Source organism: Pipistrellus kuhlii, unplaced genomic scaffold (assembly GCF_014108245.1).
Source record: "Pipistrellus kuhlii isolate mPipKuh1 unplaced genomic scaffold, mPipKuh1.p scaffold_m20_p_14, whole genome shotgun sequence".
Classification (NCBI taxonomy): Eukaryota; Metazoa; Chordata; class Mammalia; order Chiroptera; family Vespertilionidae; genus Pipistrellus; species Pipistrellus kuhlii.
The window spans coordinates 39,204,639-39,230,346 of record NW_023425449.1 but is presented as its reverse complement, the minus strand read 5'-3'; the positions used below and the strand labels follow the sequence as shown (position 1 = coordinate 39,230,346).

General features: G+C 40.9%; 1 protein-coding gene across 3 annotated transcripts in view; it reads right to left on the bottom strand.

Annotated features, from left to right (window-relative positions):
- Positions 1 to 25,708, bottom strand: part of FER1L6 (fer-1 like family member 6) — a 118,936-nt gene that overhangs the window by 50,505 nt on the left and 42,723 nt on the right. For all 3 annotated transcript variants that reach the window (XM_036437216.2, XM_036437215.2, XM_045581508.1), the window contains 7 exons: positions 21,271 to 21,379; positions 20,201 to 20,384; positions 15,762 to 15,882; positions 15,068 to 15,168; positions 11,313 to 11,403; positions 7,307 to 7,426; positions 4,824 to 4,976 (listed from right to left, as the gene is read on the bottom strand). In XM_036437216.2, coding sequence (XP_036293109.1) covers positions 4,824 to 4,976; positions 7,307 to 7,426; positions 11,313 to 11,403; positions 15,068 to 15,168; positions 15,762 to 15,882; positions 20,201 to 20,384; positions 21,271 to 21,379 — 879 coding nt within the window. The remainder of the gene's footprint in view (positions 1 to 4,823; positions 4,977 to 7,306; positions 7,427 to 11,312; positions 11,404 to 15,067; positions 15,169 to 15,761; positions 15,883 to 20,200; positions 20,385 to 21,270; positions 21,380 to 25,708) is intronic.

Here is a 25,708-nt window from a genome sequence, read left to right as displayed (position 1 = left end):
CATGCATTGAGCACTTACATTGTTCAGGCCCTGATCTAACGTTCCTTCATCCACAGAGAATGTCCCATTACCTGCATATTTTTAGCAAGTCATAGGTAATCATTCACCTTCATTATGACTATAAAGTATAACTTTATTGTGTGTGTTTAACAATAAAGAAATGGAGGTTCAGAGTGGTTAAGACAATTGTCCAGTGTCACAGAGTGAGGCAGGGGTAGAGCAAAGATCAAGCTTGCTCTACCTGGTTCAGACCCCATACCCTTAGCCAGTGGTCCTCACACACTGATGTGTGCACCAGTGCATAAGAGTTACCTGTGCATCTGTTTAAAATGCAAATTCTGATTCTGTAGGACTGGGTTAGAGTTTGAGATTCCGCATTTATTTCTTCCTGTTGGTGCTGATCCTGCTGGTCTACCAACCACACTTTTAGGTATTTAAGCATCAAGACTCCTAACTTACTATGTTGCATTGCTCCAGGCTGGTCTGATATACTTTGCTTCTTAAAACAAATAATTCAAAAAAATGCATTCACTTATACTACTATGAAATGTGTGTGTGTGTGTGTGTATTCATGGTCAGAACGAAAAGCTCAGCTAACATCTTTTGAAAACGTTATACAAGAACCAATGTTGCATTCTTAAGTTCACAGGTTTATTCATCCTTTTTAGCATCCATAAATTGATGGAAGAAGATCTGACTTTGGTTGGTGGACACACAATGCAATATGCAGATCATGTGTCATAGAATTATATGCTCAAAACTGATATAATCTCATTAACCAATGTCACCCCAATAAATTTAATTAAAAATAAAAGTAATTTTAAAAAGTAAAATACACAAATTGAAATTGCTTGCAAGTCAGTGCAGAGTCTCACTTAAGTGAGACTTCTTTCCTTTTGAGAATAGCATGGCAAGGCAGGGGAATAAACAGAGAACAATGAAGAATGCAAAAGCACATTGAAAACTGTGATCACCAATGTATAAATATTTCATGAGACAGAGGGCTAACGTGTTCACCTCTCCCATGCCCCACTCACCTCCCCTGGGGTCCTGGTGATGCCCACTGGCTTAAAAGAAAGAAATCTTGGCAAGTCAGAAAAGGGAGAGAAGGATGCTAATTCACATGAGCTGTGTGGAAGTTGGTTCAGTCAGTGTTAGTAAGAGAGGGGTTTGTTTGCCTCTGGAGGTTTCGCTCTGGCAGGACCCAGACACCACTTTCTGCTGCTCCCAGGGAAAGCAGGATGGAAAGCTAGAGGTCTGAGAAGAGACTGGCGCAAGGGTTCGGAGCAGAAGACAGGGTAGAGATGGGGACAAGAATGAGAAGGAGTCTATGGAGTTAATGCCTGGTGAACTGGCACAGAGAGACAGAGCGTCACCTTCTGGCTGGGCTCTAAGTGTAAACCAAGCGTTTCCTTTTGGTAATGAATCAATGTCCTCTTCTGCCCTTTGGCCACTAGGGGCACTGTGGGTATGAGACAGGGGGAGAACTCAGCTTTTTGTGAATGGTGGATTGGGCGGAGCTCAACGAATTCTGTCCCAGCATTGTTAGTAGCATTAACATATGTTTAAATTAGAGAAAAAGAAAGGCCATGGAACCAGGGACCACGAAAGCCTGGTTGCCATTAAGGGTTTACCATTCCGCAGCCATATGTGTTCAGATGAGGCACCTTCGCTTCCTTAGATTAATATTCCCCAAACTGGGCTCCTAAGGACGGTAGCCTCCTAAAATTTATAAATAGCTATTCTAGATGAATACGATTGGCAAGCTTGGATTGTGAACGTCATAGATGTTTCCTGACTGCAGGACTTCTCAGAGCCTTCATGAGAACTGGGAAAGTCCAAGAGAGGGATTCAACCGCAACCTTCCAAATGTGTTTGAACAAGAATGTTTATGGAGCCGCTAGAGGGATAGCAGCTCTGTAAAATAAACTCTGAGCAAACTCTGGCCTGGAGGTTTTAGTTTTAATTCTATCTTTGTCTATTGCATTTCCTAATTCTCAGCCGAGAGTTGGCAGTGGGTGGCAGGCATGTGGAGCCTTTGTCTCCCAGGCACAGCTGGAGCTTTTTTCAGAATTACCAGCTCAGTGAAGAGAACAGTAGGAAGTCAGGTGAAGGGAGGGGGTTAAAAGCAGGGGTGACAATTACCACAGGACTAAAAATAGTTCTGCTGAGTCATCTTATCAAGATGTGTCATCATGTCCCTAGGATTGAATTCAACAAAATTTACAAAGCTATCACCCTGAGCAATCCTAATGGCAGGAGGAAAATGCAGATAAAGAGTAAACCAAGGTTCTCAATCCTGAGTTATGTCTACCAGCAGGCTTTATTTGACAGCCATTCTTTGTTCTCATTTTAAATGGTGCCGGGATACATCAAAATAGTTAGGAGGGAGCAACAGCCCACTGATTATCTGGTATTTTTAGCACAGAGCCTTTGGAAATGATTTGCTATTTTTAAGATAAATGTTTCTTGTGGATGGAGAAAGCTGAAGAAAAATCCTGATATTGGTGGTAAACAACTTGCATGAAAATTTCCTTTTGCAGTTATAATTTTGTTATTTTCTGTCATGTGTGTAAAATGATTTTTAAACTTGCCCCTGTAAAGGCAGCACACAATTCCAGAAACATCCTCTGGAGGTTGGAGGCCCTCTGGAGGTGTGAATGCCAGTGTTTACTGGGTGATTACTCTGGGCGATGCAGTCTATGTTCGGTATATGTGTTTATCTACTTAATCCTTAACTCTGCCTCCACTTGACTGAAGAACAGGAGACACAGAAATGGTAAGTAACTTACCTAAGGTCACACAGCTAAGAAATATTAGCCCTAGAATTCTGTTATGGATTAAATTGTGTTCCCTCAAAATTCATGTGTTGAAGTCCTATCCTAATCACATTGCCTGAGGATACAGCCTTATTTGGAAATAGGGTCATTACAGGTATGGCTAAGATAGGGTTGCACTGGAGGAGGCTTCTTATAAAAAGAACTCCATGAGAGGAGAGATGCACACAGGGAGAAGGCTGTGGAGATTGGAGTTATGCTGCCACAAACCCAGGATCTTCCAGAAGCAAGAAGAGAGGCCTGGAACAGGACCTTCCCTGTCGCCCTCGGAGGGAGCAGGGCCCTGCTGACATCTTAACCTCAGCCTTTCAGCCTTCAGAACTGTGAAATAATGCATTCAGGTTAAGCCACTCGGAGGTATTTTGTCACAACATCCCTAGCAAACGAATACAAATTCCAACCCAGATTCACTTGATTTCAAAGCCCGTGCATTACGCCATTACCCCACACTGCCTCTTCTGCCTGCAACAGTCAGCCATCACATCTACAGGAGACTTTAGCAAATGGATGGCCCAGAGGCTGCCTAACCTGGCTGCTGACTGCATTATTATATCAAGTACTTTTCCAGCCTTTGCTGATACCTGAAGGGATGAGGAATAACATTATGAACCTCCATTTAGAGAAATATTTCCCTATTATGGTTATCATGGATCCCAGTTCTATCCTCTGGTTCTATCATGAGTCCTCATTCTACACACACACACACACACACATACTCAGCCCATCATTCATGTGATGGGTAGCCCTCCAAACATTTAAAGTCTCTGTTACATGGTCACATCATCTCACTTAAGCATGGCTCTTTCTCCATCCATTGTTCACAGGGAATGGTTTTGAACCATCTCACCCTTCTTCTGGGGAAGTAAAGAATAATTATTATGTTACAGCAAGAAATCCGAACTGGAATTGTCAGGATATCCAGTAAGAGTTAAAAAGGTCATTGCTGAGTGTTAAGCCTTTGAACCACTCTTTCTCCATATTTGCCTGAGTATACCTCTGCGATAGAAATTTTATCTAATAAAAGGGTGATGTGCAAATTAACCATCACTCTGTTACAAAGATGGCGGCGCCCATAACCACAAAATGATGGTGCCCAGTCCTCTCAGCCCCGCCAGAATCCCCCAGACCCAGGGGTGTGGCCACTGACAGCAGGCAGCGTGAGCGGCCTGGCAGAATGCTTGCTTCATCGCCCAGCAATGAGGCAAGCGTTCCGCGCCCAGCTGCAGATGGGCCTCTGGGCCACGGAGAGCCTCTGGGCAGCAGGCGTGTAGCAGCCAGGCCCTGCAGAGAGCTATTGGCGTACGGATTCGTGCACAGGGATACTCATAACTTTATTAAAGAGGCAAAATACCCAGGGTCTCCAAGAAAGGCTCAAATCTTAAGATAGAGACAGTAGAATTCATCCAGAGATCATTCCTATGGGTGTCCAATCCTGAGGCATTGGGGGACCCTGTCTTTATGTAGGTTGCAGGGACTCAATTGAAAAGACAAGCAGATTTTTATAATTTAAAGCAATCAGCAATCCTGAAAAGCAGTTCTATGAAATATAAACCTCTTCTCTTGTCATTTTCTTTGAAATCAATTTTTAAAATACAGAAGAATTTCCATGAAAAATAAATGCCATAGACAAGTTATCAATACATAAGATAATAGGTAGAGAGGCAACTAATAGAAAAATATTCATTCTTTCTAGTGATCAAAGCAGTAAAAATTAAGATAACATTGAACTGCATTCACTAGATTAAAAGAGAAAACTTATATGTGCCTGGTGATATAATAATTGGAACATATTCAGCGTCAAGACAGTTTGTGGCATCACAATTTAAATCAAGAGGGGGCAAGGGATTCCAGTTGTCCTCAAATCTTTGAAAGTCTTGGGGAAGCATCAGAAATATGGACATACAATAAGAATGCTGAGTGACCCAGGAAAAACAGAGATTTCTCATCAGACACAAGGTTTTGAGTCAAAAAATAATACAGACTTACTTTGAGGAAATGGGTCTTGATGGTTCCACAGTATTTACCCATCTGCTCCCTGATGGGGGAGTAAAGCAGGTCTTTGGAGGCGATGCGGGCATAGGCCACTCTCTTGTTGTTGCTGAGCATCCAGAGGAAGACATCAGGGATGGTGTGCTGTGGCTGTAGGGATGGAGGAGAATGGATTTGATAGGTTGGTGTTTGACAACTGCACATCTGGAGTTCTCCTATCCTGTTCTCCTCCTGCAGAGCAAACTCTGTGACTTAACCCACCCAGGCACTTAAAACATCTCTGAATCAAGTGTAAGTGCAGCTTCTTTGGAAAGAGGAAGCTTTAGGTCACGAATTAGCAATAAGGTAAACCCATCTGCCAAACTGCTCACTGCGCTTGAAGGAAATACAAATTGGACCAAAGATTTGGCATCTTTAATGGCCTGCTTTTCTCCATCTGCTGAACAAACATTTTCTACACCTTCCCTTGGATTTTTTTTTCAGTCTTGTAATAGTGATTTAACTTCAAGCACTGGGTCTCCTAAGAACCAGGTAACATTTCCAGAATCTTCAAATAAAAAAACAAAACTCCGTGAATGCCTTTCTATTTACTCTCGGAAGAGAAAACAGTTCCACAGGGACTTTGGGCCTAAACTATGATTGCAAACATTTTAACTCCATGTAAAGTGGTTATTCAGGAGAAACTTGACTGAACTGCACAGAAAATTAGACTTTAGAATTGAGCTATTTAATGGAGGAACTGCAGAATTCCTCATCAAGAGGCCCAGTGTGTTATGTCTGAAATGTACAGTTCTGAACCCATGCAGCTACGGAAACAAAAAGGAAGTATATTGTCATACACGAGGCTTCAATATTCCTGGGCTAGAAGCAGATGCTCTGTATTTTGAAATCCCCAGTGGTCTTGTATTCCTGGCACCCTCATCAGGTATCCCTTCTCTCTTGATATGGAAACAAACATCCCTGTGGACACTTTCCTGGCCACAGGACTTGTCAATCAGAGTGCTGAGGCCCTGGTGCCTGGTTTGAACTTTCTGGGTGTTTATTAAAATCCCTGCATCTACTAACAGGACTGCCTGTCTCACCGTTTATTACACCTTCAGAGAATAATTGATTTGCAACAAGAAATATAACTTTTGAGAACCAAAGAAGCAGTAAATCTGTGCTTCTTCCTGCAATCTTCCCTCAAAAAATCTCGGGTCTGACAGAAGCAAACATGAGGGCCTGGTGCATGAATTTATGCACACTGAAAGAAAAATAATTAGAAGAAATATTTTAAATAACACTATTTGCCCTTTCTCTATAATAGAAGTGTCAACCAAATTCATGATCAACAATGACAGATAAAAATACATGTGTGTGATTGGCACCAGTGAGAGCTTTATATGTATAGTGCATGCACAAGTCAACTTAGCCTTTTATATATAGAATAAACTAGCTTAATTAGACTTATTTTCTGATGTAGCTAAACTTTTTCCAGTCCAGTGAAATATCCCAACTTCTCTTTCAGGTAGTTGTCAGAAACACAGCAGTAAATATCAACACGAAGCAGATTATTATTGTAGATTACGAAAGAAGAACAAAGGGTAAAATATTTAATTGCAACAGTGTTTGACTATATTCTGCACAGTGAGAAAACTTGAAGTCATTTTCAAGACCCACCAGTTCTTACTTCTTTTCAGTCGGGTTGAGTTTCTAAGCTTTCTAAATCTCTGGTTTTATGGCTAATGAAAAGAAAATAGGATTCCACCAAATCTCCTATCTACCTAATCCAGGAGTTCTGTGAGGATCAAAAGAGATGAGGCATGGAAAAACACTTCACAGACATTTGGTTAAAGGGTAAAATGTTTCCACCTGGCTATAAAGCCTGGGCTGAAGAAACTGCAAGGAGGCTAGTTGTCAGTAGGGAGAAGAAGTTGGTCATTGCTAAGTGACATCATTACTAAGATGAACAGTTAGCATATTAGTATTTTATATAGAGAGATTTTTTTTGTTTCTTTGGGGGCATATTTTTAATTATATAATCAATATATGAATATATTCTTATAAATAACTCAACTAATAAAAGTGATCAAATAAGTGTATAATAAGGGTCTTTTTAGATCATTCTAGAAGTCATCAGAAGATAATAGTTATGAATAACTTAATAATGAGAAACTGACTTGGCCTTTACTGAACATGAGTTCCAATCCTCTGTTGAAAACAAAGATGATGTACTAATTTTGACTTTTCTTGAGTTCATTAAGGAACATGCTTTTTACTTCTGTTGAATATTCAAGCTTCATTTAAAAAAATCAGTAAAGCTATAGATGTTTGACTTAATTTTAAAAATCTCCTTTTTCACCCCTAAACTAATAGTGCCTGCTCTGCTCAGCAGGGTTCAGGAACAATATTGCTCTTTCATTGTTATCCAACATTCAGACCTCACTGGGAGTACACCCAGTCCAATCTTCCTAATGAGGCTCTCTATTAGAGTTGATTACCTCGTCCACAAGAAAGCGGATTTTTTCCACAAAAGTTTGGGCTTCGTGGATCATTTCATCAAGTGATACCTTTTTCTTCTGCTGCTGAATGATCCCTTTGGCTTTCTTGGCCATCGCATCCTAAAACAAGACAAGAATCAATGCAGATCTTTCTAGAAATCTGGACCACAATGCCCTCTTGCAGGAGAATCCTGAAGGTGTTCATAAGCTCCACAATGAGCCACTCTTGGTCTATTTCTGGGCCTGCCACTAAGTGTGCTGCCCATTTAGTAAAAATTTCATAGGAGTATGGAGGCAGTGGACAGCATCTCACTTCCCTTTTTTTTTTTAATATATATATTTTATTGATTTTTTACAGAGAGGAAGGGAGAGAGATAGAGAGCTAGAAACATCGATGAGAGAGAAACATCGACCAGCTGCCTCTTGCACACCCCCTACTGGGGATGTGCCCGCAACCAATGTACATGCCCTTGACCGGAATCGAACCTGGGACCTTTCAGTCCGCAAACCGACGCTCTACCACTGAGCCAAACCGGCTTCGGCAGCATCTCATTTCCCTTTGACAGATGAGAAACTAGGGCCCAGAAAAGTCAGAGTCTGTCTAGCTCTGATAGACAAGACCTGAATCTAGGTTTTCTGATACCTAATAATAGCAGCTAAACTATATTGACCTCTTACTCAGTGCTGGGCAATGTTCTAACTGCTGTGTTAATCCTCAAAGCAACCATAGCCACCTAAGGGATTGGGGTAGGGACTATTATTCCCATTTTACAGCTGGGAAAATAGAGTAATGCAGCTCTGAGAGGCAGAGCTGGAGTTGACCTCCAGCTGAGTCCAAGACCTTGTTTATTGTTCTCACCACCTCTCCCTAGAGGCCTGGTGGATGCTTCCAAGCCTAGGTGGCATCATTTGAGAAATGCCACCAAGGAACTCAGCATGAGTGATTGAAACACCCAAAAGTTTTTACTTGGATTCATTCACTCAGCCCACATTTATGTGCTTAAGGAAAAATCCCAAATACTTATCAGTGATTTCAAAGGCCCTGAGTGAGTTAGCCCTGCCCACTCCCCAGTTCCTCCCATAGTGGTTCACTCATCGTGCCCCAGACACACTGGTCCTCAGGAGGTCTGAAAACATGCCAAGCTTGGTTCTTTTCTCAAGACTGGTGTGCTGGGGTTTCCTCTTGCTCAGATGTTCCTCTTAGACTCTGCAAAGCTGGTTTCCTCTCTGGCCTCAACCACTACATTACATGGCCTTTTAAAATTTCCTTCATCATCATAATGCCAATCATTTTTATTTATCTATTGTTTGCTTGTTTATCTGTCCTCTCCACTAAAATGCAAACCCCCCTAGGACAGGGATCTCCTCTGTCTTGTTCTTACTGGGTATTCTCGGTGTCTAGCAGAGTTCCTGGCACATAGTAGGTTAACTATCTGTGGAGTGAACGAACCAGTCAACAACTTGATAAGAAGAGGGGATGATTCAGACAGAAGGAACAACTACATATGACATCACCTAATTGTTGAGGGTTCAAAATTGCTGGAGCACAGATATACGGAAATGGAATAATGGGAGAGAAGTCTGGGGTGCTAGGTTGGAGCCAGACAGTTGACACCCCTGTACATCATGTAAAAGAAATACGGACTTTGTCCTATGGACAATTAAGATCTCCAGTGACTATTTTAAGCAACAGTGATCTAGTCGGGTTTGTGTTTTAGAAAGCCCATTCTGGTTGTGGTAGGGGAGATGGATTAACCTGTTAACTGAGCGGGACCTATAAATACGTCAAACGTAAACAATATCAGGAACGGGTAGGACGTATGAATACATCCTGGAAATATATGTTGCACCCTGAGAGGGACGGTATAAATTTTTTGCAATCTTTATAATTGTTTGTAAAATTTATAATTTTTTAATTCAATGTTTCCTTTTTTTTTTGTTGGTATTCTTTTCTATTTTTTTGTAATTTTGTATTTTCCTTTGTATTTTGTATTTGCTTTATATATAAATAAATGAAAATATATATATATATATAATTTATTTTAATTAAGTATAAATAAAAATAATAATAATATGAAATTACGTCCTCCGGGCGTGACGTACTGACACGTCCTAGTGAAAGAGTACGCACCCATTACAGGTTGCGTAATTAAAAAGGGAACTCCCCCATTAACAGGTTAAAGGAAGACTACTGCAATAGTCTAGACCAGAGACAGGAAGGACCTCATTTTAGGCAATGAGTTTGGGGATGAAGAAGTGGAGTTAGTCCCAGAGTCTTTGAGAGGCAGAATCTACAAGGCTTGTGGTCGAACTGATTGTTTATGATGAGAGGTAAGGATTCAAAGTTGATTCTTAGGCTTCTGGCTGGAGCAATGAGTGTAGCTGGCAGGATGGGGAGCAAGTTTAGGTGGGAAGATGATGGGTTGAGTAGGTATGTGTATTGAGTCTGTGGTGTTGTGAGACAAGCAAGTGGCATGTCCACTAGGAGGTTGGAAAAACAGGTCTGGAGATGAGAAGGTAGAGCTGGGCCACTGCAGAGACATTGAAATCATGGACTTTTTCAGGCCAAGGAAGGGCAGACACTGAGAAGACAGCAGGGCTGTGTGGGCAGTGGGCAGTGGGTGACATTGCGGAGACAGGGAAGGTGGTCCGAGGAGCTGAAGAAGAACTGGGCCAGGAAGAAGACCTTGTGTACGGTGAGGACCTGGCCTCCCTGGGAGTACAGAAAAAGAATACACAAACCTTCACTTATTTTTCTGGAAAGAAGGATGAACCAGGAGTTTTGAGATTTGAGTTTTAGTCTCTAGACAATGATGAAATAGCTGTGACCTTTAAAAAATTGTTAAATCTTTCTGGGCCCCACTCACATCTCTAAAATACATCTGGCCAGGCAAACACTGAGTCATTGTTCTTTGCAGGATTATCATGGCCTCATATAAGATGTCCCTTGGTGCCATTTCTGGAACTGAAGTTTGGAGGTGAGAGAAGCCAGGGTCTGACTTGGCCTGGCATTTCTCAGTCGTCCCTCATTCTGCAGGACACAGAGGCGTACCAGCTACAGCCTATTCTTAAGAAGTGCTTACATCTACTAAAATTTTTTTTATTTTATTTTTAAATTACAGTTGACATACAATCTTATACTAATTTCAGGTGTACAACCCCATAATTAGACATTTACTTACAAAGTGATCACCCCAATGAATCTAGTATCCACCATAATAGTTATTTCAACATTATTAACTATAGTCCTTATGGTGTACTTGACACCCCTGTGACTATTCTGAAACTACAAATTTGTATTTCTAAACCCCTTCACCTTTTTCAGCCACCCCGCCAACCCTTCGGACAGCCATCAAAATGTTCTCTGTGTCTATGGGTCTGTTTCTGTTCTGCTTGTTCATTTATTTTGTTTTTTAGATCTCCACACATAAGTGAGATCATCTAGCATTTGTCTTTCTCTGTCTGACTTATTTCACTCAGCATATACCCTCTAGGTCCATCCACGTTGTTGCAGATGACAAGATTTCCTTCTTTTCTATGGCCACATCATATTCCATTGTGTACATATGCACCACTTAGGATGTGCTGACAACATTTAACACAGTTCTTAATGAGAGGAAACCAAGAAAAGAAAGACCAGTTATTTGTTATGTCGTCATTGTTCTTGTTTTTGCTCTCTCAGCTTGAGAGACAGAAGGTCAAGTGAAAGAATCTACAGTCTTTTACAAAATATAAATATCAAGAAAAATGAGCAAGAGGAAATCCATCAGAATAGGATGCAGTACTAACTGGTGGTCTCCTAGCTCATTCTTGTAAACATTCAATAAATGCTAGACCCTTTCCAACTCACCCATGGAGTCCCTGTTCCCTGGTGCCTTTATATAATGCAAATGTGTAACCTTGAGAACCTTATCCTCAAGTAGTCTCTGACCTATGCCTCATCCATGAGGTTTATTTTTAAAGCACGTTTCAATTCGCTTCAAAGTATAAATAGATTTTCACATACCAGCTCCTGCCGACAGAGCGTAAGTCGTTTCTTATCTAAAGTGGTTTGGTTCAGCGTCTTGGGCTTTTTTTCTGCCTCAGAGATAAAGGCACTGAAAGAGAAGAAGAATAATTTTGAAACCTACTTAGTGACAATCCATTTATATAATTCTAGAGATTTGCAAATATACTTCCTATAATACAATGATAAAGTTAATGAAGCCACAAAAACCAAGATTTTTCATTTAGGATTAAGCAATGATGCACTAACTTTTCTAAGCAACAAAATGAGAATTTTTTCTTATCTGGGAAAAATGATACCCAGACTTCACTTGGGGAACAGATGCTGGTTTTTCCAGTCCGTATCTATTATGACTGCTGTCCTAGTTCATAACAAAAAAAAAACAAAACAAAAAAAAAAAAAACAAAAAAAAAAAACACAAAATAAAGCAGTTTTCCCATCATCTTGCAAATTTAACAAACACCAAAAGGGCCCTGAAAATTGTCTGCAAAGCAAATATCTTAGATCAATATTTCGATGTGCCTTCACATCTTAAAAATTGTATAAAGGACTGAGTAGCAACATTTTAAGGGATAAAGTTAAAAATGTGTTCAATTGGAAAATGGTAATGATTCTGAATGCAGTTGAAGAAGAAATACACATGGCTTGGAAATATATATGACTTGGGAAAATGAGATATTGTCCTAATTAGCAATAACTTAAAGGCAATACCATTTCCATCTTTTTAAAAAAAAATGTGATAGTAGACAAGGTTGGTGAAGCTGTGGAGATATAGCCACTCCCCTCCATGATTTTAGGAGCAGGTAAATTGTTATAATGTTCAAGAGGTGATTTAATAGCACCAATCAACATTTAAATGTCTATATAATTTGATCCAAAAATTACACTATGCTTCTATCCTTCAACAATAACTGAAAATTTTTGTAAGAATGCATTTATGCAGTACTCTTTGCTGTGTCATTGTTTATAGGAGCAAATCAATGGTGACAACTTCAGCATCAGGGACTGGCCTCTGACACACAACATGGATTGAATATTGAGGATGGCTGTTATGTCCTGCTACAGAAAGATGCCAGTGATGCATTATTGAGTGAGAAGGCAGCCTGCTGAACAAAGTGTGTGCTATCATCTATGAAGAAGGACAATATTTTTGTAGATGTGTGTGTTGGCAAATGCACAGGAGGACAAATCCAACTTCTTTCTGGAGAGTGAGATTGGAGAAAGAATTGAGAAAATTTCTACTTTATACATCCATGCATTTTCTTTTTCTGTAAGATGAGATGAGCATGTAGAGTTTCTATGATAAAAAAAGAAAAAAGAAACAAAGGGGAAATCTAAGATGCCACATCTCCCCATGCTCTGCTTTTGGCAATTGGAGGCCTCATCCAAAACTTTCTTTAGGTGTATGCTCAAGTTACATTTTCTCTTAACTTTAAAAAAAAAATTAAAAGCGTTATATTTTGTAGAGGGAGTCTTGTTTTTACACGTCTATCTTTCCTAGATGCACTAGGAATTTCATTTCCCTCCCCTTCACAGGATGGACCAGCCCAGGGAGATATGGAGGACAGTTCTGACTTCTGATCTCTTTCCCTTCTTCATAGGGGGGAAAAATTACTATTTCCCCATCAAAATCATGGTAAATGACCACAGTACATGTTTCTGTTCATTCTTTTTCTTTCTGACCCAGCCAGCTGCTGGCTGTGGGCAGCCTTCTCACCCATATGGCAAATGGTCTGTCCCTCCTCAGGGAAGCCTCAAAGACCAGCTGCTCAACCATGAATGAGTTTAGGGGACCAAGAAGCCTACCATGACCTCAAGTACAAGTTGCTTTCTCAAATCCAGGTTTACCAGATATAAAACTAACATTTTCATCTCCTTCCAACCCTCATGAATATTTTTTCAGTTGATTATGAAATTGAAAGGGGAATGATTATCATCCCAAGTAACCCCCAATACAGAAAGTTATTGAACTATTCATTTGCCACAGTTTCTAAAATTATGAGATCATGAAACTTTTTAAAGATGCTTAAAAGAAGCCTTGGCCATTGTTGCTTAGCTGGCTGAACATCATCCTATGCGCCAAAAGGTTGCTGATTTGATTCTTGGTCAGTGCACCTTCCGGGGTTGTGGGCTCCATCCCCAGTAAGCAGGCATACAGGAGGCAGTTGATCATGTTTCTCTCTCACATCAATGTTTCTCTCTGCCCCCCTCTCTCTCGTCCCTCCCTTTCTCTCTGTCTAAAATCAATAAAAACTTTTTTTAAAATACAGTTGTTTATTTAAAAAATAATGCTTAGCCAAAACTGGTTTGGACGCTCAGTGGATAGAGCGTCCTTCCGGGGACTGAAAGGTCCCAGGTTCAATTCCGGTAAAGGGCATGTACATTGGTTGTGGGCACATCCCCTGTCGGGGGTGTGCAGGAGGCAGCTGGTCAATGTTTCTCTCTCATTGATGTTTCTAGCTCTCTATCTCTCTCTCTTCCTCTCTGTAAAAAATCAATAAATATATTTTTTAAAAATAATACTTAAAAGGAATTGCAGGTGGCACTTAGCTCACAGCAAGAGTAGCACTAATATATATATATATATATTGCTTCTACTATGAAAAACAATAAAAAACTGAAAATAGAAAAAAAAAATCACAAAATACCAGTACTTATTTTTTTTCTTTTCTTTCTTTCTTTTTTTTTTTTTTTTTTTTTTTTTTTTTAGGTAAAAATGCTTGGGTAGTTGAGAGAATAGGAAAACCAGAACTTATCAAACCGAATACCAGAATGTCGCTATCTCCTATCTATTCATTTTTGTCTTCCAGCAACTGAATAGCCACCCCTTTTCCATTATGACAGATTCTCATCTTTGCTCCACTCCTGACTTAATTTCAAGACTTAGTCCAAGTGAGTCCTAATGTGGTAGATAGATCTAACATGAACAGTAATAATAAATACTGTGTTAAGTCACTAAATTTGAGGTAATTGGTTATTCAATAATAAGTAACTGATACCCTATTTTTGAATCTTTGTATTACTCATCTCTTGGAAAGAGTCATTAATTAGTTCCTATTAATGTGCTATACGATGAATTCTATTAAGTAATATTTAATAGAACTTATCCATTTCATTGTCAATATAATTGTTGAGTGTTTACCAAATGCAAAAAAAAAAAAAAATGTTGGGCACTACCACTGCTGGCATTTTTCTTTTTTTAATATATTTTTATTTATTTCAGAGAGGAAGCGAGAGGGAGAGAGAGAGAGAGAAACACCAATGAGAGAGAATCATTGATTGGCCACCTCCTAGATGTCCCCTAGGGGGATCAAGCCTGCAACTCAGGCATGTGCCCTTGACCTGAATTGAACCCGGGACCTTTCAGTCCATAGTCCTATGCTCTATCCACTGAGCCAAAACAGGTAGGGCGACCAGGGATCAAACCCACAACTTTTTTGGTGTACAAGACAACGGGACAACACTCCAACTGACTGAGCCACCCTGCCAGGACACTGCTGGCATTTTTTCTTATTTCATAGAGTTTCAGCAGTAAGTCTTTTTTATCTTCTCTTTTCTTTCCCCCATTGCTTTAGGTTTTAGTTAATGTTTCAGGAAGCAACAGTAATCCCACTTGTGCCAGCTAAATTACTGAGCAAAATAAAGATGGATGGAAAATTCTGAAATTCCCATCTGAATGCATGCAAATGAACTACTTTCTAAGATAATTAAAAGCTGATTCCATATACACTCAGCCCCCCCACGCCAGCTGGTACCTGCTTTGACTGATGAAGTCATTGAGCACCGTCTTCATTTTCTCCTCTGGTGCTTCCTCTGAAATCTTGATCAATTCTTTCACTTCTTCTAAACTTTCTTCCTGAAAACAAACCACGGAGGTGGAGAAATGAGAGGTGAGAATGAGACACTGTAGTGGAGATATTGATTGTAACACCACAGAAATAATATATAGCTATTTTTTTTGTTTGTTTTAGAAATGAAGGAAGATTTCCCCTGTTTTCTTGAATCTGAACTGGAAAGTACTACCACATGCTGACTCTTAATTTTCCTTTTCTTAACTGGATTCGGGCTGATCTTATAAGAAACTGTCTACCGTGTTAGGGACTTAGGCTTTACAGTAGTTGAAACCAGGATCTATCAATTTTGTGGGATAACTGTCAATCCCCTGCTCTTTGGAGATTAGGAAAACAGCCTACCATAGGGCCTACATCAATAAGAAGCAGAGCAGGGATCTGAATTCAGATGGTTTCATTTCAAGTCCAGGGATTTTGCAAAATGCAAAATTCTCATTCCTCTGGGTCCATGTTGTAAGAGGGGCCATGTGTCCTCCAAATGCAACAACTTCAACTTATTTGTATTTAATCTGAGGTCAAGACCTTCCACTGGGTGGACAAAAAATCCTTTGGCCTCCAGGTTCCCAATGATCAAGTCCATGGCCTGTGAGTCACCTACCAGCAGGTCCGCCATTTTCTCCAGCATGTTGGACCAGTACAGTCTAAACGTCTGGTCACCCCAGGAACTGATGAAGTAGACACAGGGCTTCTTGGCCTCAAGTGGCAAGTAGTTGTAATTTCTGTGAAAACATATTAGGAGGTAAATTGACAATCAAGCATTTTCAGGCAATTCCAGACACAGATTCATGTTTTGTATGTTCTATGTGGGTTGGGCGAGGGATGGTGACAAAACTATCAAAGTATTATTAATTTCATCCCTAGCCTAAACTTGGGGACTCATGAACAATAAACAATGAACAAGTGACATGTCTGAGGAAGGTACTAACAGCTACTGCTATCAGACTCAGGGCAAAACTAGAAATGATCAACAGAGGGCAGAATTTATCAAGCAAGCCTTCTTTAAGGAGGAAGATTTTAATTTGAGAGAGGAAAGAAGGGGGGGAAATGGCCATTTTTCCTTTAATGTCTATAAGCTAGGCACTGTGTAAGGATCGCTTGAGATAACTGATATAAATGTATTCTGAAACTGCTAGAGAAATGTAAGAGGGTAATACTATCAATGAAGATAAAAGCATATGCCTCAAACTAAACTTCAGTATCGCATGGCTTCTCTGCCATCCATCCATCCATCCATCCGTCCGTCCATCCATCCAATATTTATTGTTACCAGGCATTAGTGTTAATGATGTAGGTGGCTCACTAGGCTAAGAAGGGACAAGAGGGATGTCAAAGTACCTAGAAGGGGAAACATAGAGCCAAAGAGAATTTTGAGGGGAACAATGGAGAATGCTTAAATGTGATGATAAAAGACAGTTAAAAGGATGAGACTGCAGACAGAAAAGAAGGAATGAATTTGTAAATTTCAGTTCCCAAGAAGAGAAGGGATGGGAATATAGGCAGGTGAGGTGGGAGAAGCTGTAGCAAAATACTGAGTTTCCTCATGACAGCTATATTTGTAACTAGTTTTCCCCCAACCCTCCTGTAATTTCTCCCAAACCCCAGGTCTTCACAAAAAAGAAATGTGGAAGGAAGGTCAAAGCAAATGTCTTGAAATGGGTATGGTGGGACAGACAGGTCAGCCTGTTTGGCGTGACGTGTTTATGGAGGGGGCGGGGGTGGGGGGTGTCGTGCACGGGGGAAGGGGGAGAGAGAAGTTTCTATCCCAAAAAGCTAAAGAGAACTTTAGCCTGAAGGAATGCATGATTGTTCTTTTTAGCTCTCCAACCCAAATTTCTTTTGGAGATCATGCCCCATGGTCTGTTCTATAGAAAATAAACCAGCAGGTGCCCATTCATAAGAGAAGCCAAATAAATTCTTGGCAGAAACTCAGGTTGCTATTACAGCCAGAATACAAAATAAATAAATAAATAAATAAAAATTAAAAAAAAAATTAGAGAGGTTAGAACCAAACTACTTGTATGTCTTCTTAAAATTATCACACTGAGAATCCTGCAGCTGAATAATTCCCTCTCAATGTTGTGCTTTGTTCCAAGGTTTCTTTGGTTTGGATTATTTTGTGCTAACAATATGCAAGGCCTTTGTCTCTTTGGCTCCGAGGGTCCTCCTGGTCTCCCTGGCTCTAGGTTTCTCAGGTAAATTACAGTGCAGATGGAGGACAGCAGATGGGAGGGCACCACGTTGCAGTGGAAAGAGAAGGCTGCCAGTTTGAATCGCTGCCCTGACACACGACCAGCCTTATGACTTTGGTCAAGGGTAGGCCTGGAATCTGAGAATCAAATAATGACCCATCATTAGATGTCTCTGCTCCAAACTCATTGCTGAGCTCCAGCCCAATACATAAATTCATGTGAATGCATGTGCTTTGCAAAACTGGAAAGCCCAGAACAAACACTCTGTGATATCTTAAGTGCTATGCTTAACCATCCTTATAAGATGGTATTTTAATGAAGGCAACAGACATATAAATTGTGTGGATGTGTGTGCACATTTGTGTAGGGGTCTATTATAGACACAGGATCTTCCAATTCAGTCACTGCCACCCTAGCATGCCACCATGTGGACAGAACCTCAATATAGTGACTGAGAAACATACAGAAAGCCCCCAAACACTAGCATGACTTATTTTGGTCTTCTCGAGCCAGCTGCCCAGACTAATGTAAGGTCCATCCATGGTTGCCTTTAGACCCTCATCTCCTCCCTAACCTTCCCACACTATATCCCCTGACATTGTCACTGATAGTCAACAATAGGCTAGTCCAACAAGGTAAGGGATGTTCTCACTACCTGGTCCCAGTGAAAGAATGCAAAATACTTTTGATTAGTTTCAGAGAAGAGCTTTAGATTCGGTTATAGGATCCACTCATTGATGTTCTCAGTTTTAAAAATGGACAGAGAAGCTATTACAGGACTGGGAATTTGGAGGTTCTTTATGGTGTGTGTAAAGGAGGATGGAGAGCCAAAAATGGCTTCCAGAGATCCCAAAAGGGCCCCAAAGAAGATGGTCTATGGGGAAGGAGTAAGACGTTCCATGGGAGGGGGGAAGATGGTCCCATGAGAGGGACAGGATTTAGAAAACATGGGGCATGCTCAAAAGGCAGAGGACCACAATTAAGATTATTTTCACTTACTCCTTTCTACTTTTTTCCAAACACTCTGTCTCCATTTCTTAAGTCCCTTCTCATTCTTTAGGAAGTCACCTTTTCTGTGACCTTTCCAACTCTTAACCTCCTCCATAGGCAGAGTAGTCACCCTCCCCCTTCTCTGCTTCCATAATACTCTATGCCTAACCCAGTTATAGCAACTCCTTAACTCATTTGGAAACAGTTATGAGCATCTATATGTGCCAGGCACAGAGAGGAGCAGAAACACAGCGGAACAGCACAGGCCCTGCCTCAGAGTGCTCATAGTCTAACGGGGACACAGACAAGAGAACATGTCTTTATATGGTGTCATCAGTGCTTGGAGGAAGTGAGTGTCAAGTCCAAATCAGACTTGGGATTCAGGAAAGGGAACTTGGTCTTTGTCTTGAAGGTTAATGGGAGCCAGCAATTCTGAAGAGGGGATTTGTTGCCTGGCAAAGGGAAGAGTGTGTTTGGAAAGACGAGAAGCAGCAGTTTGGGGAACTGCCAGGGCCATTGTGTAGCTGGAGAAAAAGTGGAGTTTGGGAAGTGACTGAAGTTTTTGGCAGAGAAATAGATGGGCATTGAATAACCAAGTTATGGTCTCTAAAATTAATCCTGAAAGCCACCGGCTGCCCATGGATGATGCCAATTGGGGAGTCACTGGTTCAGATAGATAGTTTGGTAAGTTTCTTGAAGAACATTCAAGCCAGATAATATTTTTTAAATAATGCAGATGAAGATGCCAACTCCCCTAATTATGAAATGGCAACAGATATAAGAAATACTTAAGAACTAGATATAAGAAATACTTAAGAACTTTATTGCTGATTGGATGTGGGTAGGAAGGACAAAGAGAATGATAATTTTGTGGTTAGAAGGACTCAGAGGATGGTAGGACCAGTCTATGAGATTGGAAAGATGAGAAGAGAAGCAACGTTGTCTGCATAGACCATGAGCCCGGTGAATAATCTATGGGAATTGGTTTGGATCTGTGCCAGGAATGAAGGCTGTCTGGGGAAATAGATTGAATCCTGGTTCTCCTAATAGTGGTCAGTGAGCCCTGGGTCCGTGCCCGGAGAAAGGGTCTAGATGGGAGAAGAGCAGAGGGTGAAGAGCCCTGGTGATGTGGGTCCAATCTCTGCATGTAAATGAGAAGAGCAATGTGCTCCTATGAGAGTCCCTGCAGATCAGGAAGTGTTTATTCACGGCACACGGCTCAGAACACAGAGGTCTCTCACTATGTGTGGCTTTCCCTTATTCTCATCAATCCCTTGGTTGGTGCTTGAACCACTTTCTTAAAAACCGAATTCTATAATTTTACTTCTCTTTGCATGTTGAGATTTTACATGGGTTTGAGTTCAGTGAGGGTACATGTAGGTGCCGGCTGTTTTCTGACCGTCTTTTCTAGAGGCTAACAATCATTTTTTGAGTTTTTCAGTCAGACTGTGTCAAAGTAAAATAAGAAATGATGTATTTACTAATGCCACTAAATTGAGTTTGCATAATAGCACAGAACTCAAATGAATATAATAACTGTTGATGCGGTTTGGATTGAATTTTTAAATTCTGGCCTTCCTATCTGTTATGCATCAGAGTTCTAGAACAAAGAGAACTTCAGATCTTATCATAATAACCATCATCATCGCTCTGCCCTTAAGTGAGTTACCTGGATGTCATTTGGAGAGTTATTGACATGTAACTAAGGATTCAGGAGAGTGGCACTTACCATGCTGGCCCATAACTGAGATTAACAATAATAATAATGTTTCTGGTTTTAGGGAAGAACTGAAACTAACAGTCCCAGAAATTGGTCAGACTAGCACTGTCAGAAACTGTTGCTTCCGCCATCTCCTACCTGTTTCCTTCTGTCACGAGTGGCTTCTCTGGGTGAGTGGTGGAGACCATCGGGATGGCAACCTCCTGCGCTGTGTCCCTTTCTCCTTCTTGCAGCAGCGGGAGGGTGTCCTCCTCAGCTGATTCAGCTGACTTCTTCTTACTGCCGTGATGGGAGCCTCCATCAATCAAGTTCCCAAAATTACCTGCAGAGGCAGTAGCAAGGGGAGAGGGGCCAGGTGTCAGTCAAGAAGCAGAATCAGGCTGCTTGACATAAGGGATCCAAGTTCATGTCCTTCCACGGGTAGGGAAATAAGATCTCAGTATGAAGGTGGGAAGAGCATGGTCAGACTAAAGAAATAAGACTGACAATGACAATGAGCCATCATCTATATTAGGGGTGTCGAACTCAATCAGAGAAGGGGCCAAAATCTAAAATCCAGCCTAAATCGCGGGCCAAATGGTTTACTGAACAGTCATAAACTGTCATTGTGATGGAAACGCAGCGGAGTGCAGTGATGACAGCGCGGTGCAGGCCACATTGCAAGGCCTGGCGGGACAGATTTGGCCCGCGGGCCTTGTGTTTGACACATGTGATCTATATCCATGTTATGTCTTCATTTGTAAAAACTACTTAAGTTACAAATTAACTGGATTCCATCTCCTTTTCTTCCTTTGAACAGAGATTTCCAGATGTGAATTAAGACCTTCTCTGATGGAAAATCCTTTCTTGCATAGTTTTTCTAGATGTGCATCAGTCCAGAAAGATTGCTGGGAGTTATAACCGCACCACTATATGCATGGCACTCTGCCTGCACTGATCCATTAGACCCTTGAAACAGCTCCATGAGAAGTTACCATTATTCCTATTTTATAGATGAAGAAACTGAGACTCAGAGAAATTAAGTGAACCTAGTATAATGGAGCCAGGTTTAGTAACCCAAATCTGTCTGACTCTAAACTGTACTTTTAATATGTTTTCTAAAGTATGAAAATAAATCTATCCCTTATGTAGAAACACAAGAGCAAACAAGGAATTATTGTTTTCTCAAGAAAAGGTTGCATGGCCCATGTCATGTGCCAGGCACTTACCAATAGATACTTCAAAGCTAATGGGTTTATCTCCAATCTTCCGGTCAATCATGGTGGCTTCAAAAAATGCTCCGAAGAGTAAAAATTCCTCATATTTTTCTGGTACAATCTATAGAAAGAAAAAGTATATATGAGATAGGCCTAGTTTCTTATATTTTATCATTAGGAAGCTCATGATAACCTGGAGTCAGCCTGAAATGGCATATACATTCCCCACTAATCAGATAGGCAGGAACCAGGACCTGCAAATAGCACATCCAAATTCAATCATTTATCTAGAATGTAGTCTCAACCTTCAGAGCTTCTACCTTACAACAATAATGTCCTTTTTAGGATATTTATCTATTTATTTTTATAATTTTTCAATTAAGGTTGACATTCAATATTACTTTATTCTAGAGGCCCAGTGCACAAAATTCATGAACTGGTAGGATCCCTAGAGGCTGCCAGCTAGGGCCTCCTTCCCTTCCCTGGCTGGCCTGTCCCCCTGGTGGAACTCCCGGATGAACACCATACTACACTTTTACTATACAGGATTAGTTTAAGGTGATACAGCATCATGGTTAGATATTTATATAATTTACAAAGTGATCCCCCCATCAATCTAGTGCCCCCCTGGCACCATACATAGTTATTATAATATTATCAACTATAGTTTACTTCCCTGTGGTATTTTGCAACTGCTAACTTGTACTTCTTAATTCCTTCACCTTTTTTTAACCCAGTTTCCCAACTCCCCTCCCTTCTGGCAACCATCAGTGTGCTCTCTATATCTACGAGTCTGTTTTAATTTTGTTTATTTTGTTCATTAGATTCCACATATAAGTGAAACCATATGGTATTTGTCTTTCTCTGACTTTTTCCACTTAGCATAACATCCTCTAGGTCCATTCATTTTGTCACAAGTCGTAAGATTTTATAATCAAGTAACATTCATATACACACACACATACACACATATATATATATATATATATATATATATATATATATATATATATACGCACACACACACACTCTCTCTCTAGAGGCCTGATGAATGAAAATTTGTACAAGAGTAGGCCTTCCTCCCCCCTGCTGCCAGCACCGGCTTCCTTCCTTCTGGAACTCAGGCTTCCCTCCTCTGGCTGCCCATAGGCACACAGGACCTGGGCTGCTTCCCTCCTCTGGCCGCCCACATGAACCCAGGCCCTGGGCTGGCTTCCTTCTGGCCCTGGGTTCATCAGGAAGGACATCCAGAATGACATCTGGAAGATGTCCTTCTAATTAGCATATTACCCTTTTATTATTATAGATCCTCTTCTTATATAACATCTTCTTTATCCAACTGTCTATTAATGAGCATCCTTTTATTTAAAAACATCATAAGCTTGGCATATTATCTTTCTTAGATGCTGTTGTGAAATAGAAATATGGAATCACCTTCTGGTGGGTAGGCATTTAGAGAACAGAAAACCAAAATTGAGATACTCAGGTATAGGATCAAGCCCCTACATTTAAGCATAGTTTTATTAATTATATAGGACGGTCACATGCATTATATGGGTTCCTCTGAAAAACCCTGAGAGATCAACATTTGTATCATTCCTGATGCACAGATAAAGAAATTGAGGATACAAAGCTTAAGGTTGAGTTAGTAACTTTCCCAAGTATTCTGATCACAGATCCAGTGCTCTTTGAATTCTAAACATGTGCTTAACTCAAAGTCAGACTTTACTCCCAGAAATAACACAAGCTCAGATTAAAGGGGTAGAGGGCTAGGCATTCACATGAGCATCAGCCAGTCAGGTGCACACCGGTGGGCTATGCACACTGTGGTTGCTTTGTGAGGGGTGCAGGGCCCAGAAGCACAGCAATGTAAATTGCTTTTACACTGAAAACAGCCTTAGAGTTCAGCTGCTCCAACCTCCACCTTTTACCTGAATAAACTAGAACTCAAAGAGACAGTAAGGGGCTGGCTTGCTAAGATCACACAACGAGTTAAAGACAGCCAAAATTTGAGACCTGGTCTCCACTGATGCTGCCTTCTCACTCAGCTTGCATTCTGAAAGACTAGACTGTGACAGGTGTTAACCTAAAAATAGAAATCCAAAGTGAGAGGCAATAGCGCTTATTTGAGATCCAGAAGAATTGCAATGTGGGGAAGCACTGATTCAGACAGAAACCCAAATAGTGTTCCAATTACAGGGTAAAGGCAAGGGGTTTTTAAGAGAAATAGAAAGAGAAAGAGAAAGGGAAATAATTCCATGAATAGAAGAAAGGAATTTCTATTGGTAGAATAACTTACGTTGCTCTTTAGCTGTACATGGCTGGTTACTGATTCTAAAGGATGCCTACAATTTTCAGCCTTGTGGGAAGGAGTCTGCTTTCCTGTTAGCTCCACAAACAGTTGTTTGGAAGGCAATGTGGCTCTGGCCCAGTCCTGCAGTTGTTTTGCCCAGTTCACACTTTCCAAAGTTTCAAGGAATAAGACAGTTCTTCTGGAATGGCTGCCCTGACTCCATTCTAACATGGCTCCACTTATGCCAGCTTCTCACATAGGTCACCAGACAGAAGCCATCCTGATAGCACACAGCTATTTACAAATGACTTATATTGACATGGAACAGCTGATGCCTCAGGGAGCAGATGTTACTGGGATGGGTGACACAGCATCACATTTCTGAGCAAAGAGGCTGAATGAGCCGGAATCATGTAATCTGTGCTTCCTGGTTTTGTGATTGCACTTATTACACTCAATGGAAAACAAAAAACAAAAACAAAAACAAAAAAAAAACAGTAAGATTCCTCTAAAGATCAATGCAGTTGTGATCTCAGAGTTTAAAGAGCCTTATTTAATCAAGAACCTCAAACCCTGACCCTCAGAGAGCCAAAGGGTTTCCACACAATTAGGTGGAGGTCATCTCTTCCTTCACACAGGAGCTTCCTGTGCCCTCAGCATCAGCAGGAAATGTCTCTGTTGACCAGAAGATGCCAGACAGGGTGGGGGCCCAGTGCTGGACCTTAGTCACAGAGCACACACCCCCTCCCACCTGCTGCCACTTATCTCACCTTCCTGGGGCCAGGTTTACTCTCTGGGAGGAGGGCAAAAATTACTCAGAGACCTGGATGGAATGTAGGCTATGTGGCCTGGAAGAAGGACAGCAGGCTCCGTGGCCAGACAAACCCTCTTCAAATCCCAACTCTGCTACTTCCCAGCTGGTGGACTTTGGGCAAGTTGTGTCCACTCTGCAGGTGTCACTTTCCTTGCCTGTGATCTAACCATCACAATGGGGCCTACAGGGGAAATGAGATCATCCATTTAGTAGTATAAAACTTACATGTGTACATGCAACAAATGGTAGTCATGACAAGTATTTCAACAGCTTAGAATTTATGTCTTAAGCCTACCCATCCTTCAAGACTAGACTCAAATGGCTCTTCCTTTTGGAAACATATCTTGACTCCCTGAGCTGGAAAAATAATGATGGCAATGTTTACCAACTGCTATTAAGTATCAGATGTGGTATTAAGAACTTTACCTACATTATCTCATGTAATTCTCATAACTACCCTGGGAGGAAGACATTTTATTATACCCACTTAAAGATGAGGACACTGCAGTCCCGTGAAAGATTAAAATATCTGTCCAATGTCACTAATATTTACTGAGCACTTTCTATGTGCCAGTCTCTGTTCTAAGTACTTTCTTTGCATGTATTAATTCATCAAATTTTCTGTATGAGCCTATAAAGTAGAGGTTATTATTGGAATAAAGCATCAGAAGCTTAAATCACTTGCCCAAAGATTCAAACAGAAGCAATGTTTCTTTACGTGGCAATCCCTGTTTAGAAAAGAATGGCCAGTCTTGACAGCAGGAAATATTGACACAGGGTCAGACTTAGGGGATATCAGCTGAAGTGGCTACTAAACTATCTACAATTTCTGGCAAAGTCCAAAAAAGTCAAGTTTCCAAAGTTGGCACATATTCTCAAGAAACTCACAAACACAATCACCTCGAGGCAATGTCATTCTTAACAACAAACTAACAGTCCACATTTCCAGAGAGTATTTCCCAACGTATAATTTCAGAGGGGAGGGCTGAGGAGGCTGACAAAATACTCAAAATTAAGTCACCAACAATGGGGTAGAGAGCTCTAAATAGCTGTGCACTGGTGGTGGGAGCAAACCATAGCATCATCGGTAACAACAGCAGCATTGCTAAGAGCTCTGCTGAGCATGTTGCAGACATTCCCTCACTTACCCCCAGGGGATGCCTATCAGAGAGGGACTATTACTGTCCCATTTTGTTGATGACCAAACTGAAACAGGAAGAGGTGTGATTAGTATCAGAGCCATGAATAGAACCAACCCCCAGTATTTCCAAGCATGTGCTCTAGGCTCTCCCCAACAGTTTAAGATTTATTAGGTCCCAGCAGTAAAAATAAGTGGATCATCC